The sequence below is a fragment of the Phyllostomus hastatus genome, unplaced genomic scaffold, assembly GCF_019186645.2.
Source record: "Phyllostomus hastatus isolate PE091 unplaced genomic scaffold, TTU_PhHast_1.1 phas_scaffold_21, whole genome shotgun sequence".
Lineage (NCBI taxonomy): Eukaryota > Metazoa > Chordata > Mammalia > Chiroptera > Phyllostomidae > Phyllostomus > Phyllostomus hastatus.
The window spans coordinates 43,021,951-43,038,554 of record NW_025334017.1 but is presented as its reverse complement, the minus strand read 5'-3'; the positions used below and the strand labels follow the sequence as shown (position 1 = coordinate 43,038,554).

At 49.5% G+C, this 16,604-nt stretch overlaps 1 protein-coding gene across 5 annotated transcripts in view; it reads left to right on the top strand.

Annotated features, from left to right (window-relative positions):
• ASAP1 (ArfGAP with SH3 domain, ankyrin repeat and PH domain 1) overlaps nucleotides 1-16,604 on the top strand; it is a 271,886-nt gene that overhangs the window by 142,200 nt on the left and 113,082 nt on the right. For all 5 annotated transcript variants that reach the window (XM_045861006.1, XM_045861004.1, XM_045861007.1 and 2 more), the window contains one exon: nucleotides 16,254-16,326. In XM_045861006.1, the coding sequence (XP_045716962.1) occupies nucleotides 16,254-16,326 (73 nt within the window). The remainder of the gene's footprint in view (nucleotides 1-16,253; nucleotides 16,327-16,604) is intronic.

The window sequence follows — 16,604 nt, the reverse complement described above, 5'->3', positions numbered from 1 at the left end:
AGTCATCTCTGTGGCTCTTGACGCTGACCCGTCATTCCCAGGGGACGTTTGTCCGATGAAGGAATTCGCGGAGTGGAGATTGAAGTTGTTGTTTGGGTACCTTGTAGCTGCACCTCACTTCCAGCCACTTTGGTGTATGTACAAAAGTCTGGGTGTTGGGGGTGGGGGTGATCGTTTTACAAAGGGACTTGTTCTAATAGAGTAGCAATAAAACTTGACACCTATCTGGGGAAAGCATTTCTGAAATACTGATGTGCATCTTTAAGGAGACAAGATTTAATTTCAAAGGTTAATAGAACATTTAATTCAGAGGTTTTTGATTCATAGGAAACCTCAGCTCCTGTAAACGAGAATGTTCACCCTCAGAGCAGACAGCACCCGGTGGGGCATGCTGTCTATTTGTGCCTCAGAGCCCGCACACCCGTTTCCCTCCAGTGTTACTCAGTCAGTAGGCCCTAGGCCTGTGAGTATTCCCATGCTAATGAGACAGACATTCCGTCTGAACTGGCTGTCTCTAGGGAGCTGAGTTTGAAAGGGTGCATGTTAAGGACCAGCCAGTGTGTGTGTGTGTGTGTGTGTGTGTGTGTGTGTGTGTGTGAGAGTTAGAGACTGGGGGGGTGGGGGTGGGGGCATCGGAGGGAGGTTGGGGGGAGGTTAGAGTGGAGAATGGTCCACATTAACCATTGTACCTTTAAGGTGCCTACACTTTGAGTTAACTGCTATCCTATGGTGTACTCAAACTTCACTTGCCAGAGGATTAGTTAGGTCTTTGTGACATGCCTGGCCTGGGACAGCTATTTAGAAGTCAAAAACGGAAGGCCAGCTTGTCAGCGCTGTGACTTAGGGGCCTGTGAATTACTAATACATTAAAAGGTATCATTAGTGCCACCGATACTTTGTCATCATGTTTAGAAACATCTGCAACTTGAAATTAGTTTCAAGGAAACTTGATTTTTTTTTTGACAGCCATGATGAAAAGGCGATCTTAAAAATAAATACCTATATTTATGAAAGTAAAAAAACAAAACAAAACAAAACAAACTGGCCATTCCTGGGAATGTCTAGGAGACGGCCGCTGCAGCAGAGTGACGCAGCGCTGGGCGGTCATGGCGGGGGTCGCGTCAGGGGTCGCGGCCGGGCCCATCCGCAGCATGATGTAAAACACCCAGTCATTACACAGAAATCATGTCCATGGAAAAGGATGGGAAGGCAAGATAAAAAGTGTTGGAGAGTCATGGAGTTACAGGTAAAGTTTAAAATGTTTATTTTTAATTCGCTTAGGATTGTGTTAACCAAAACCAAAATTCCCTGAAGTTTTTCTTTTTGCCAGTAAAGCAGATGTTCTAAGTGTCTTATTGTAGGAGACCCCTGAATGGGGAGAGATACCTATTTGTATTTGCTTTTAGCAATGATAGAGCTTTCAGGTTATGGAATACCTGTGAACAGGATGATTTTCTAAGTGGTAGATCTTGATTTGGGAGACATGAGTTGTGAGACAATATTTATTTACCCACGTGGGCTTAGTAAGACGTCACCTTGTCTCTCTGAGCCTTCGTGTCCTGGGAGAGGAAAGACTGGGATGATATTTGGGCAGTTGGGCAAATCAGATGCAAAACAGTAAAAGTAAGAAGAACACACGTGTTGTTTCATGTTGGGACAGCGTTAACGCCCCACGGCACCATCCCACAGCCTCGACGAGGGTGGTTGTAGACGGGGTGCTGCTGCTGCTGCTGCAGAAAGACCCCCGGTGTCCGTGCCAGTGTCCCTCTGCACCCTGGACCGTGGTGCTGTCACCTCCCTGAGCACAGGCGGCAGAGGGCTCCGCTCCGGGGCTGCGTTCCTTCCTCTTAAACTGCATTTCCCACAGTGCCGTTCATAGTCGGAGAGGTAAAAGCAACCTAGTGTGTATCAACATCAGTGGCTTTGTGTGTCTCGTTTGTAAAACCTTTTTGAGCATGCATCTCACGTGCATATATGTACATGCACATATATATATATATTCTTCTGTACTAATACTGTGTAAGTATGAAACATAAAAACGACAAAGAGCAGCTCTAATGTTCTCACTCCCACCCCACCGTGGACCGGTGTGTACATTCTAGGGAGATCACCAGTCTAGAGAGTGGAAGGTTTTACAGCTACACATCCCTTCGCTTTTCCTTCCATGGGGTCACCATCAGCTATGCAAAGTGGTTCTTGCTAACTCCCTACCTCTCGGGAACCTCAGGGAAAAAGTAAATCATTGTACCTGCCCCTGCAAATTCTAGTTAAACGTTTGTTGGGGGTTGCCTCTCCTCCAAGCACCATTCTAAACTCTTCATTTACATGGTTACCTCACTTAATCCACGTAACTCGGAACCGGGTTTCTGAGGAGGAAACTGAGGCACAGCTGGGTTAAGGAACTGGGCCTGGTTGTGTAGTTAGTTGCAGAGCTCCAAATTCTGTGCTCTAAGCCACCATTTACAATCCCAGCATCTAATTGGCAGTTAACATGATTCTCCATTTTAGATAAATTTATGTGATGAAGCCAAAATGACTAAGAGCCATCGGTACTGTCTCTTGAATCATGGAGTCAAGACCCAGACGCACAGGTTTGGCAGGGCACTGTAGAACCTGCGAGCAGGTAGGAAGCTAAGAGGCTAGCTGTAGCTCCGCGGTTCCTCGTCTGTTCGCTGGCAAAAACTGGCCTGTTACAGGGGCGGAGCAGATGCCTCATACAGTCTGAAGATCGTGAAAAGATGTGACTCAGGAATCTCCTTGCTGGGCTAGGTTTTAATTCCCTTAAGGAACTCTCATTATGATATAACATGGAAATGGTGTTTTCATGACTTTTTTTTTGGTCTGGGTTTTTTTTTTTTTTTTTTTTTGGTCTTTAAATATCTCGTTGTACCTATAATTATTATTTTCCTAAGAATGGAGCTGAAATTGCTTCATGATGAAAAAGCTGTGGTACTTGTGGGTGGGTGAGCCCCGCCGAATGTTAGAACTACAACAGAAATTAGAGGTTCGCAAGGTAATTGCTGTGATTACAGTTTTCTCTTTGGCCCCAGACGGGAGCTCTGGGAACACAATATTCTACTAATTTTTAAATGTACAGTTCGCGAGGCAACAAGGAAATTACTGAGAATATGTACTATTTCTTCCTCATTTTTTAATGAAAGGTAACATCTTGTTGGCTCTCTAGCAATGGCTGAGAAAAAAGCAGACATTGATTGTATTACATGACACTCTTAAAAGGCTATAAACATTTTAATACTAAATTCTTATGATACTGTATAAGGGAATTATTTTAAAAGAAAAGAAATGTCCTACTCATAACAGTCCTGGCTAGCAACCACTTTTCAACATCTCTGTGAATCTCTCTAAACTTTCCATTTCTGGGTAATCCACATCTTTTATCATATGTGTACTTTTATATTCCAAAGGTATTTTATAGTACTTGCACATATCACATAAAAGACCCTCCTTGACCACCAGTTCTTATCCTTCCTAAAATTGCATACGTAATTTCTAGAGACCATAGCTAAGCCCTCCTGCTGTCTGTTTCCTGTTTGACTTGGCCAGTTCCCTGTTGGTGCCTTTAGGTTATTTCTTTTTGTGCTGTAACACCTGGTGGCGTGTTTTATAGCGTCTCGTTTTTGTTTCTCATTGAAGGAGGGGTGGTAGTTTTGATCGTTACCAGGAGTAAATGAAAGAGCAGTGTTGTGGCTTGGATACAGTTGTTCCTTACTGTGGATTATTACTATTTCTCAGAAGCTTCTCCATTGTTTTTGTTTCCCTATTTTTACGGCTTTAGAAGGATGAAAAGATACCTCAGACTTGTTTTAGTTGGAATTTAAAATTTTTCAGTGTGATTGAAATTATTTGCACGGTACTATTATTATTTACTATTTACTATTTTCAATTTTTGTGTTAATGTCTTCTGCCCTTATTCTTCTGGATCGCTATCCCAGCCAAATAAGAATTCCACACACTAATTTTATATTACAAATGCCATTGCTGCTGTTGTAATTTATTTATGTTTCCTTGTTAGATCTTTTATCTTGGTTTTGTTCAAAATTTATTGAAGCCATTTATCTTTTTCCCGATAGTATCTGTTGTTGAATTTAGAAAATCATTAGATCTCTTTAGCTGATATACATAGTAAATGTTTTGAGAATTAACTGTTAGATTTTTTTAAAAATAGTTTCCTGTGTTGATGTCTTAACATCATTCTATAGGGACAAAAAAAAGTATTCTGAGTTTAATTAATCATTTAAATCACCTTGGCTGAGAATTGCTGGGTTGCATCCCAGGCTTCTCACATTCTGATGTGTGGTGAGCGCCCAGAGGGAAGGTGTAGTTAGCCACAGCGATAGTGTGTTTCTCATTGGTCCCAGCCGCTCTTTCCCCAGCGCACCTGGCCGGCATGTCTCAAAATCAGTCTGCTAGAGATCACAGCATAGGAGATGCCCCTTTGGTTCATGTCTTTGTTTTTGAGCCATAAATCAGTCTTTTCAGCGGTCATGTTTTCCCTGAGACACACAATTCTTCATCTTTAGTAACCTTCATGCAGATGTGTAGCTGGGTTTTCTCGGTCTCCTCTGTGGAAGCAGGTCTGTCTGTCTCAATCAGAAGCGTTGCTTCACGACGGCCAGATCTGCGGTCAGCCGCCCCGATGTTTATTTTGGAGACTGCACGAGAGGCCTCAGCTCGGCCGGGACCGAGACCTCACCGGTGGGTGATGACGTGTGTTCCTGTCCAGGCTCCCCCCTCAGAAGACGGGGCGACGACAGCTTCGCTCAGGATAGACTTGGGCATGACAGGGGTGGGACACAGCACGTGTTATCAAGGCAGAGGCCCGCGGGGGTGGCGGGGAGGACACAGACTTAGGAGTTAGACTCGTCGGGGTGGAAAGCCTGCCTTAGCCATTCAGTAGCGTTTGGGCCCAGGCCACTGGCTCTGACTCAGTTTCCTCATCTAAGAAAAGGCATTCTTCGTGCTTGTTGTCTATGCTTGATAGAGCCTTTGAATACAAAGTCCAAGGTGAACTTCTCAAAACACTTCTTGGAGGCCAGCGCGTGTAAAGAAGGGACGCAGAAATGGCTGGAATTAGACTCTGGGACCAGTGCTGCGGTCTCCGCTCTCTGCACAGAGACCTTACGTGCGAGGGCCTTCCCTGGGGCCGTGCACCGTGGACGCCGACTGCGCGGCTTCCAAAGCCCTACAGTGTCTCCCCCTGCAAAAGGAGTCTCCCGGCACCAAGAGTGAGTCGAAGCAGTGCGTGTAGTGTCTCTAAGACAGGAAACATTTTTGATTTTTTAGAAGATCAGAGCCGGGGAGACTGCAGATGGGTCCAGTTTTTCACATTGACGGATCAGGAATCTGGGAACCCAAGCGGTCCGAGGGGCCGAGTCGGATGGAGGTGCTCGTGACCCCGCCTGTGCTCGGGTTCTGTCTGTGCACTGTGACCCTCGAGGTCTCCCGGCCGCAGCGCAGCCCTGGGGAGGAGGGCTCAGGGAGCTGGCTCTGTGAGCGGGCAAAGGACGTGAATACTTACGTAGTGTTGTAGATGAATGGCTGCCATGGGTTGGAGGTAGAAGCGTCAGAAGGAAGTCACTCTGGTGAGTGGTGGCGTAGCAGTGGGGGTGAGAGGCAGACCTCTGCAGCGGGAAGGGGAAGGTTTTGCAGAAGACGTGATAAACCCAATCTTGAAGGCTGAGCCCAAGTCTTAAGGAGATGGTGAAGACGAGGCAGAAGTAGAAGTATTTTTGCGAAAAGAGAATTCTAGGTACTGAAATTTGCATTTCCGGAGCAGCAGAGCTCGGAAAGGGCCTAGGTGTGTGGGGCACCGCTGACTCGGAGGTAAAGTGAAAGGTCAGCGGACACGAGTGGGCGTCTGCAGAAGGCGCTCTGAGAGCCCTGGGGCGAGGTGGGGACGCGCTTCGTCTGCCCTGGTCTGGGTTCTGAGCAGACGGGAAGGCTGCTCTGGCTTCGGCCTGGAGGGCGACCACGGGAACAGCTCGGAGGCTGGTAAAGGGGGCCTGGCTGGGCTTCTTGGTGCCGTCCACTGGGGTGCCGAGTGGGCGTGGAGGGGACAGGCGTCTTTCAGCAGGAAGCCTGAAGTTCGGGGTGTGGTCCCGGAGGAGGAAGTCGATTGAGCCACAACAGAAATAGTTAAAGAGAAGTTCTGTTTGTGAAATACCCAGCTCGTTGGCTCTTCCCTTTCCAGCCCTGTTCTTTCCATCCCCAACACACCAGTCGTTATTTCGAAGGTCAGGACTAGTCACCCCGTTCTTCTAAAACCCCACTGGCTTTGCCTCCAACTAACCGCTGCCTTCGGAATAAAACCCAAACGCCCGCCCGTGGCCCCTCCTCCCAGCGTGACCTGGCTCCGTGCATCTCTGGATCTTCCTCGTCGCTCTTGCTTCAGGCGCCTGGTCTCCTCGAGGCTCCAAACACCAAGCCCGTCTCTTCTTAGCAATGCTGGTGCATACTTGTCTGATTTTTTCTCCCCACCTTGAAGAAGGAAAGGGTCTTGTCTTCGCCACGCATCTCCTCATCTGGTGTGGACCTTGGCATCTGAGTGCCAGGGACGTTACATGGATGGACAGGCCCAATCTGCGGGTGCTCCTCCCCGTCCTCCTCCCATCTCTCAGCAAGGGCTAGACACTTAGGAGACCTTTCTGTGGGCTGGAGCTGGGTTAGAAGTACCAGGGAGAGAAGCTAAGCCCTTCTCTTTTTATTTTTTAATTAATAAATTATGTTTCTTATCCTTACTCAAGGACTATTTTTCATTGCTTTTTGAGAGAGGAGAAGGGAGAGAGAGAAACATCCATGCAAGAGAGAAGCATCGATCAGTTGCCTCCCGTGTGCGCCTGGACCAGGGATCAAACCCGCAACCTTTCGGTTACAGGACAATGCTCTAACCAACTGGGCTCCGTTGGCCAGGGCTTAGCCCTCATCTTCAGATTAGCTCCTGTGTTCTCTGCTGACCCCCAAGGATAAGCCAGCCAATGCTTTTTAAGGATTTTTTCTACCAATCCCCTCAGGGGTGTTTTTCAATAAGTCACTGATATTTTGAAGAGTTCCTAGAAACTTTCACAAGCCTGTGCATCCCCGTGTGTTACTGAGATGAGTTACTAATGTCAATCCTATTTTCTGTGTGTGGGTGCACATGCCGGCCATCAGTTCCCGTGCAGACGATGCCCGGTGTCCAGTCTGTGGTTCTCAGTTAGTGACGTCTGTGATGCCACCCTTCCCGGGGTGCACCGGGGCCAAGCTAAACTCCCTGGTGGTTTTGACTGACACCCGCCAGCCCGAGCACAAGAGTTAGGCGAGGGACCAATGTGAGGCGGTAGGTGGGCAGCCCCGGCGACTTCTCCCACTTTGCTTTTTGTCCCCCCACCCACTCCTTAGTGAGCTCCTCTGGATGCTCAAGCAGCGTGCTCCTTCACAGAGGACCCCTGCAATGAGGGGGTAGAGGACTCTGAAGTGCTTGGGTTGCCTGGTCCCTCAGTCCTGAGCTGCTGTGGTTTCCTTGAAGGTGCCCCTCCCTCTGGCCCCCTCTGTGTCTGGCCGGAAGGCTGGAGAGCATGACGCGTCTGAAGGCAGGCAGGCTTTCGGGCCAGGGAGACCCCGGTTGAACCTGGACTCTGCCTCTGACCGGCTGCAGGAGCGAGGGCCAGTCTGAGCTTCAGCCCCTTTGCCTGTACAATGCGGGTAACAGGACCTCCTCGGGGGTTACTGTGAACAGCAAGACCGATCCTACGTAGAAGCCACATCCATGCCATTTTTATCCTCCACATCAAACGGGGGAGAAGGGAGGCGAGAGCCAGTTGGCGTGAAAGCCCGAGGACGGTGAGGGACAGGAAGAGAAGGAAGCTCTTGTCTGTGCCAGGTGCCGTGAGAGGAAGGCATGAGGACCAGAGGGAATGACTGCGTTGGCCACGGTCACACGGAGCCTAGCGGGAAGTGGTCGAGGCCAGGTCTCCGGGCCTCGGAGCCCGTGCCCGTGGCCCTGGCAGCGCACATCTCCGAAGGCACCTGGCTCCCTGACCAGGCCCTGCCTCTTCCACGTCGGAGGGGTAAACACCTGGGAACGAGTGATGGCGGATGCCAGAACGTTGGCGACCACGCAGAACCGTGGTCTCCCAGTGGTAACTACTGCCAGATGGCATGGGGCCAGCAAGGATTCTAGCCTTCCACGTGCAGAGCATGAGCCTCACAGAGAAAAGCGAGGCTCAGCTCAGCCCTTAGAGACGGGGCGAGGGCTCGTTACAGAACCTCGTGGAAGCTTCTTTGTGAAGTCAGGCTGGCTCCACGTTCGGGGTCGTGAATGTTCCACTTCCTCCGTTCACAGTGCAAGAGGCAGCGGTTTAGCAAAAAGGGTATTGAATATGAAAGCGACCTCCGCCTTCCCACTCACGCCAGCCTCACTCAGGGCAGTGACTTCCTCTCTGGGGCTGCTTCTGCCTCTGGAAGGGGCACCGGGCCGGGGGGACAGGCCCTGCGCCACGTGCCGCTTCCTCTGCCTGCGCTCCGCGTGGTCCCCTCTCCGGGAGGCTTCCTCTGCGGCCGCCAGGCGGGTCACGGAGGGCAGCGTTCCATCCAGGACCTCGGCCCTCGTCATCGAGGCCTCGTGGACGTGGCTGACTTCGGAAAGGCAGGATGAGCCCTGGGAGATGAGAAAATGTTTCTGCACGGGTCCCCCAAGTCAAAAATACACATTCATGCCGCTGTATGGATCTTAGGATGGCGCTGCCTTCAAGCGATAGTAATAAACACTTGAGTTTTTAAAGTGAACAGCACGTGAGAAATAAACTGCAGCGTTTTCCACCCATCTTGTTCTTGACACCTTTCATTCTAGACACTTCCCGTAGCGGCAGGGTCATGTGACTGGTGGTGTTTGCTGAGCCCCTGCCCCCCGGGCCCAGCAGGGGCCTGCCCTCGAGATGCGCGCACCCCCCACGGCCCGTTCCTGCAGACACGGGCGTGGGCTCCCGGGACTTGCTGTTTTCCGCAGCACCTTCTCTGTGGCCCGGTGACGGGCTGGTGGCATTTTCTTGCCTGGATGGACTCGGTCCTTAGAATGTTCAGGCTGTGTTTCTGAAGGTGCTCTGTGGAATCGTCGCTGCAGATCTGAACTGTGAGGTGGCTTCTCACGTGGGGCCCAAACCCTCGGTAGGTTAGCATCTGCAGGCCTTGGCTGCCGTGGGTTAAATTTTCCTCCAAGGTAGAGTAGAGGACCGGAAGTGTTTCTGGGTGAAATCCGTGTGAACACAGGAGAACCGGAATCTGAAGGACCCTCTGTATAGACTGAAATAGCACAGGTAAATGGCTTACAACCTGTATTTGTAGATGGCAAGTCAACTTTCCATTTTTTGGCTGCATTATGCAAATGAAAAATTTTTTTTAGGTTGATCATTTCCCCTTGTGTAGCAGCCTCATTCAATTCATATTAATCTCGAAACTAACAAATGATAGCATCTCTACTTCCTTTCCTATAAGCTGCTGCCGCCTGTCTGCAGGGTGTCTGTGTTGGCGCTCTGTGGCTGAACCTCCCTGCGGCACTGGTGTGGGGTAGCTGTCACACGGGACGGTTCTCAGCGCCCCATGCATGCTTCCGCTGCACGGATTAGTAGGGGCCCTGCTCCCAGCATCTGAGCTGAAAGCTAGAGAGAGAGAGAGAGAGAGAGAGAGAGAGAGAGAGAGGGAGAGAGAAGGATCAGGCCAGGCCCCTTTAGATCTGGGGGAGAGTTCTGAGAAAAGCATGGCAGCAGAGAGGTCAGCAACTGCAGAGGCTCTGAGGTGGGAACGAGCTGGGTGGGTTCGGAAGAGCCATGGGCGTGGAGTAGACATGAGTGGTGAAGAGTGTGGGAACCGGCGTCAGGGCAGTGGGGCTGGGTCACAGAGGGCCTCACAGGCAGCCACGAAGACCTGGGTTTTACTCTCAAGACAATGGATTCATTCATTCTCTCTCCCTTGTGTGTGTGTGTGCGCGCGCGCACATGAATGCAAGTTTTCCTTTCATTCAGTTCAGTCGGTTCTTACAGAGCATCTTCTATGCAAAGAAAGAAACCTCAGTATTATCCTTTGAGAACTTGTAGCTGATTGAGCAGGGGAAGAGACACGGGCACCAAGACACCTAAAAGACAGAGTGAAGAGTGGATCGGTACGGGGAGTGTGGGTAAAGCCCCAGGCCAGCAAGGATTAATGCTTCATGAATAACTTCCTTCATTGCTCTTATCAAAAGCAGTGCCAGGCTTCCTGTTTATTATTCTAGTGAAGGTTTTGTTGTTGTTTTGCTCTGGCAGGTGGAAGTGGGGGCGTGCAGCTGGAGAAGGGGAGGTAGATGCAAGTTTGGTTCGCACACTTAGACCCGTTCCTGGCAGGGTGGTGTTCTGTATCCGTCGGGCACAGTTACTAATGTGATTAAGCAAGCGAATGATACAAAAACCCACGTTTGGCAATCCTCAGAGCAAATACTCCCTTGCATGGTTGGTCCGACCCTTCCCGTTTTTGAGGAAATAGTCCTATGTCATCATTTTCTCTTCTGGCACCTTTATCCACAGTGCGCTTCGTTGTCACATTGGATTACTTTCTGGGTTTGTTTCTGATTTATATTATAATTACACACTCACACATCGCCATGTATGGGGCCTTGTGGTGGATAAATAATTGATTGATTTGGCTGCGAGGCGGCATGAGAACTTGTATCAGTTTCATCCTCAGAGAATGTGGATTAGGCATCCGCCTCTCCAAACGCAGGGCAGCGTGACTGCTCCCCAAGCTGAAGGCCGAGGCAGCTGGCGTCTGCACCAGTAGGAGCCCCGAGTGCTCTGCCCTCTGCTTGCCCCCTCGAAAAGACTTACACATAGGTGAGCGTTTGCTTTGCGGCAATCATGGGGCAGATGCATCTATTAAAGTGCAATTTCAAAATTGCCTTTCCGAGTTCAACTATCAAGTAACAAAATAGAAACACTTCTTTTTTTTCCAAGTGAGTCAAAATTCTTTTCATTGAAGAAACTGCTTTGCTAGCAGGAGTACTCGTTACAGAGTTGTTTTGCTGTGACTGCTCCAAGCATTCCGAGAGTTTCTTCCTTAGAAGCACCTTCTGAGGTGAGGGTGGAGATGGCCCGCAGGTTCCGAGTGCATACCCCGTGCAAGGCTGGGCGCCGGCCGCCTGCAGACACATTGGTGCATTTAATCCTCGGCGTCTCGGGAAGGCAGGCGGGAGGCCTGACCCCTCAGCATCCCTCTGAGACGTTCGTGCTGTTACCTTATTGTTATCCACGGCTTCCTTTCTCCATAAGTGTGCGCATAGGATTCAGCTCCTAAGACTTAGGCTTATTTTCAGAAATCACATCTACCCAGAATAAGAGCAGCTTTTCCCACTTGAATATGTATTGAAACAAAGGCGCTGTAGACTTAGACAGTAGTTCTAACCTTGAACATCTTAATGAATAGTAACAATAGTATTGTCATTGCTTATTTAATATAAGTATTATATTTCAATAAAATGTTTTTTAAGACAGGTGTTGGAATAACTATTTTAAGGTACAGAACTAACAAAGTGCGTAAGTTCAGCCTATGCCATCGAAGAGTTTATACTTACATTCACACTTTGGCGATGCAAAAACATTAGGGAAGAATTAATTACAGAGAGCCAGATGTGTGGTTTTTTTGCATTCAGAACTTACTTTATTTAACCATTTTCAAGGGAGAGCTTATTTGGCATACTTTCCTGTTTTCTGGAGCTGAGCATACTGAAGAATTCGTTAGTCAGTATATTTGTTACTTCATTTCCTAAGCATTCTTGAGCATCTACCATCTGTCTGTCCGCTAGGCACCGGAGATGGGAATTCAGCCGCAAACAGGCCACGGGAGTGGAGGGAGATAAGGATCGCGAAAGTGGGTTGCGAGTGTGCTGCTCTAGGTGGATGGTGGAAGGCCTCTCGCGGGAAGGGACTTTGCGTCTGAGGCCTGTGCCCCTAGGGAGAAAGGGCTGGTCATCCGAAGAGCCTGGGGAAGGGAGTGCCCGGCAGAGGAGCAGCTGGTGCGAGTGCCCTGGGGTGGGAGCGAGCAGGGCTGGACTCCTGCGCGCCCCTGGAACATCTCGGCCTCGGGCGCTTAAGGAATCACTCACCCTTCTGTCTGTCTGTGTCGTTGCCCTGTTGCCCTGACTCCTTTGGCCGCCAGCTCTCACGTAATGCCTCTGTCGGCGTGGTGGTCTCTCCGGCAGTCCCTCCCTCCACAGCCTGTCTTTTCCGTGTGTTCAGGGGCCCAGACTCGTCAGGACTGTGCGTGAAGTAAAAGTCAGGGGTGCCCTTGTCCCGGCCGGAGTGCGTTTCCAGGTTACTGTCTCTGCTCTTTAGTGGTGGAGAGAATGTGCCGTCTTTGTCTTGCAAAGTTTTAGATAGGGATAACCCGATTCTATTATTAGAGATAAGCATCTTCTCCTTGATTTGTTTGTTAATTCATCCCCCTCCTCTCTGTGTCTGTCTGTCTGTCTGTCTCTCTCTCACACACACACACACACACCCTTTTGAATTGCTCAGCCGTCATAACATACCTTTAGTGGGCTGTGAGATCTAATGCCACTTTTCCCTTAGCCCCTGTGGAAGTTTACGTACACGACATTTCGAAGGCTGTCACTGCGGGTGTTGCTTGTGTGGCAGCCAGGGGGGTGGTGCTTCGCTGCACGTTTAGACACGCGTGTTCCTGGAGGGGGTCCTGTCTGACTGAGTGACAGTGTCCCCGGGCTCTCCTGCACGCGGAAGGGCGTTCTCCTTGGCTTCTTTTGCCCGTGGCCAAATACCAGAGTGCACAAAGAGAAGTGTCGCCCAGCCTTAAGTGTGACTGGAGCTGTCAAATGCGGGTGTTTCTAATAACCTTTGAAAGTAAGTATGTGAACTTGACACCCTATTAGTTTATAGATGAGTTGGTAAAAATGCAACATCAATTCTGAGACTGTTCCCAGGGAAGAAAAGGAGGGTAGCAGGTAGCTCATAAAATGTCTCATGAAATGTCACGGCCGAACTCCCCCACAGCCCTTTGTCATTCACAGTCAGCAACTTGAACAGTGTGTGGACACTGGTGCCCGTCCGTTGCGTCCCCGTAGACCCATCCTGGTGTGACCGCCCCTCCCCAGAGCTGAACCGACAGGCTCTTCTCTTCCAGAGGCCGATCCCCTCCCCTCCTTTCTCAAGAACAGTTGAGGGGCGGTCCAGGGCAGACGTGGGCCTGCCTTCTGGAATGGGTACATGACGTGGTTGGAACCGCAGAGTTGGGATCTTCTTCTCTTACTTGATGGCTGACACTTGGCAGCTCCTTTACGTCTCTGAGGCCCAGGGTTTTTCATCAGGGGAAAAAACCCGCCATAATGTATATATATAAAAGAAGTGGTGACAATTGGGGTTATTTTTAAATGTTGCTGCCACAAAAGCAGGCCACCGAAGGATTGGGTTTGATCTCGTAAATCTGTGCTCATCCGCACATTTGCATTTCTCTCTTCCCCTCACGCACCCCTGGCAACCTCAGTGTCTGGTGAATTTTCATCCCGCATCTGTCTCTGAGAGCCGGTGATGGTCCCCGCTTCAGATGAGACTCTCTCTCTCCAGTCCGGTTCATCGCAGGTGCCGGTGCCGCACGGGGCTGGGTCGAGGTCAGGAGCTCAGGTTCAGCTGTCAGGCCGCGGCTCTGCCGCCCTGGGCAAGGCAGACTGTCGAAGCCTGTGTCCCCATCTCAGCAGATGAACTTGATCATAGTCCTTGTTTCAGGGGGTTTCGTGAGAGTTGAGAAAACCTAGGTGAACCTTGGCACTCTTGATGGTTAACAATAAGCGTTTGTTGCCCTGGCTGGTGTAGCTCAGTGGATTGAGCGCAGGCTGGGAACCAAAGTGTCGCAGGTTCGATTCCCAGCCAGGGTACATGCCTGGGTTGCAGGCCATGACCCCCAGCAACCGCACATTGATGTTTCTCTCTCTCTATATATATATATATCTCCCTCCCTTCCCTTTCTAAAAATAAATAAAAAATAAAAAACAATAAGCATTTGTTAAAATGTTATTATCTCCCCTCTTTTTTTCTGGAGTACCAATCTCAGATCTTTGAAAGCACTCCAACATGGTCTCTTCCCTGAAACCTTCTCATAGATAACACGGTTTGCTTCAGTGTAACATGCGGGCTCCCTGGTGTGCTGTGACATGATTTGATCAGCATTTATATCGTTAGAGATACGTAGTCATTTTTAGGGTGTCTGCTGTTCATGGTTAGTGATCCTGGTTAATCCATTTATGGTGGCTCTTTATAATGTATATACACAGAAAAGATGAACGGATTTAAGTAAATTAAATAGAGGCACGGGTAGGACACAGATGTGATGTAATGTGGAAATAGTGTTAGACTTGCCGTTTGAAAACAGGGTTTTCTGCCAGCTTCCCATTAGACTTAAGATTTGACCATTACCGCAAAGTGTGACCTGAGCACTTTTCTGGGTCTGCGACTTTGGGCGAGGTAGTACATCTTTACCTTCCTTCCTCCCTTCCTCCCTACAAATATTTATTGGAGTCATCCTGCCCTGTTTCCTTGTCTGAAAAATGCAGGGGTTTTGTGACGATGCAGCGTAAAGAGAAAAGATAACGAAAGCATATATTTTTTATCTACGTGGCATGTCTTCTGGACCAAGCCTCTGTCGCGTGTAGTAAGTGCTCACTCAGGAAACGTTAGTTCTTGGGGTTACAAGTGACGGAATCCCAACTTCGGCTAGCGTAGAACCGTGTACCCGTGGTTGCTGTCTCAGGTACTCAGTCTGCGGGGAGGTTAGCAGTGACCTGTGCCCTGGGGGCAGCTGGAAGCAAGGGCCCAGATGCCACCAGGACCCTGCCCACCCTTGTCCCTGGTAACGTCGCCCTGCCCCATCGGGCTCTTTCACACGTCAGGAAAGGTGACCGCCGCTGGGCCGCAGGCCCGTCTACCCAGATGGACAGTGCACGTTGTAACCTCCTCCCTAAGCCCAGAAGTCCTAGGAAGGAGCTTGAGCCCGGTGTGGGTCACGTGCCCACCCGGCCAGCCATCGGAGTCCAGAGAACAGGAGTCGGAGGAGGGGGCAGCACCCGACCGAACCATGAGTTTGCGGTGGCGTTGACGACCGTTTCCCAGGAGAAAGGGGGACCTGATGCCATATCTATCATTCGCCCCTTTCACCTCTGCGTGCGACCATCGGGGAGAGGAGTGCCTAACCTCAGGGGGCTTCGGTCTTCTCATCTGAAGCTTCGAGATGTAGATGATGTACTGGTTACACGTGCGCATTTACTGTGTTTAAGTCTGACGTGTACAAGCTTGTTGTTGTTGTTGCTGTTACTGCTGGTGCCTCCCTAACCCTGACGCCGCGTCCAGGGGTTTCCAGCAGGTGCGTCACGGGTGGTCTTGAGCAAGCAGGGAGGGGTGCCATGGGTGTATATCTGGGCTGAATACAGCCTTTTTTAGAACTTGGTTTTGAGTGTAATGTCCCTTATGCAAACAGTGTACAGTTTGCGCAAGAGGAATGAATGCAATTGTGTATTTAGCACCTGCATTAAGGACGGCAGTGACAGACCCCTGGGCCCCCCCACTCCCGCCCCCTCTGATGTCTTGGTTGATCGTGTCATTTAAGGTCCAGTTCCAGCATCACAGTAGCGTTTTCCATGCTGTGCTTTTTTTTTAGTAAGCGGAATTTTAAAATGCAACTGTCACTAAGTCGTACATTTTTTTTAACTCTACAAGAGATCCTCAGATTTAGAAGTGTTATGAAAAGCTCTTCTGGTCCCTCCTACTTGTTAACAAACCCTGAAGTATTTTCTTTCTGGCTGAAATCACCCTTCCAGGATAAGACGAGCTTTGTTCCCTGGGTCTGTGTCATTGAGTTGTGTAGTGTGCCTTTTTCCCTTCTCCACTTGAGACGTCTCCTAGAGAAGGAGGCGGCCGTCTCAGGACTCCTTAGGCCTCTTGTCTTTATCTTCTCTCCTGTGTATAGCTTAGGATGATGACTGACCGGGGACCACATTACCCACCTCCCTCAGCACTGCGCTGGTGGAATGACTGCATTTATCCCGAAAACACAGCCAGTCAGCCCGTGGCACTTCCAGCCTCTGAAACGGCTCATTGTTAATAAAGACGTCAGTTTGCTCTTACTGCGGTACTCGGCAGAACTAATGTAGTTCCAAGTGAATACCTATTTTTTAACTTAACCAAGTTTTTCAACATCTTTTTCCCCCTTCTGTTTTTCTCTTTTAGGCGCTAGACCAAGATAGAACAGCCTTGCAGAAGGTGAAGAAGTCTGTGAAAGCAATATACAATTCCGGTCAAGGTGAGTACCTGACAAAGCAGATAACGTGAATCCTGTACAGTGTCTCCAGTTTCCTCTGTTACTTGGTAAGATGCTACGTTTATAGAAGACTGGATCCAAATGGGAAAATCAGTAGGTCAAAGAAATTCAATTTTTCTCCCCCCGCTCCTGTCAGTCCAGCCCTGTACTATTTCCAAAGTAACAAGAAAACATTAGTTGCACTGGGTTGTATTATACATTCAGAACCTAGTAGAATGTCTAACCACTACACTGTACACCTGAAATGAATATAATATCAA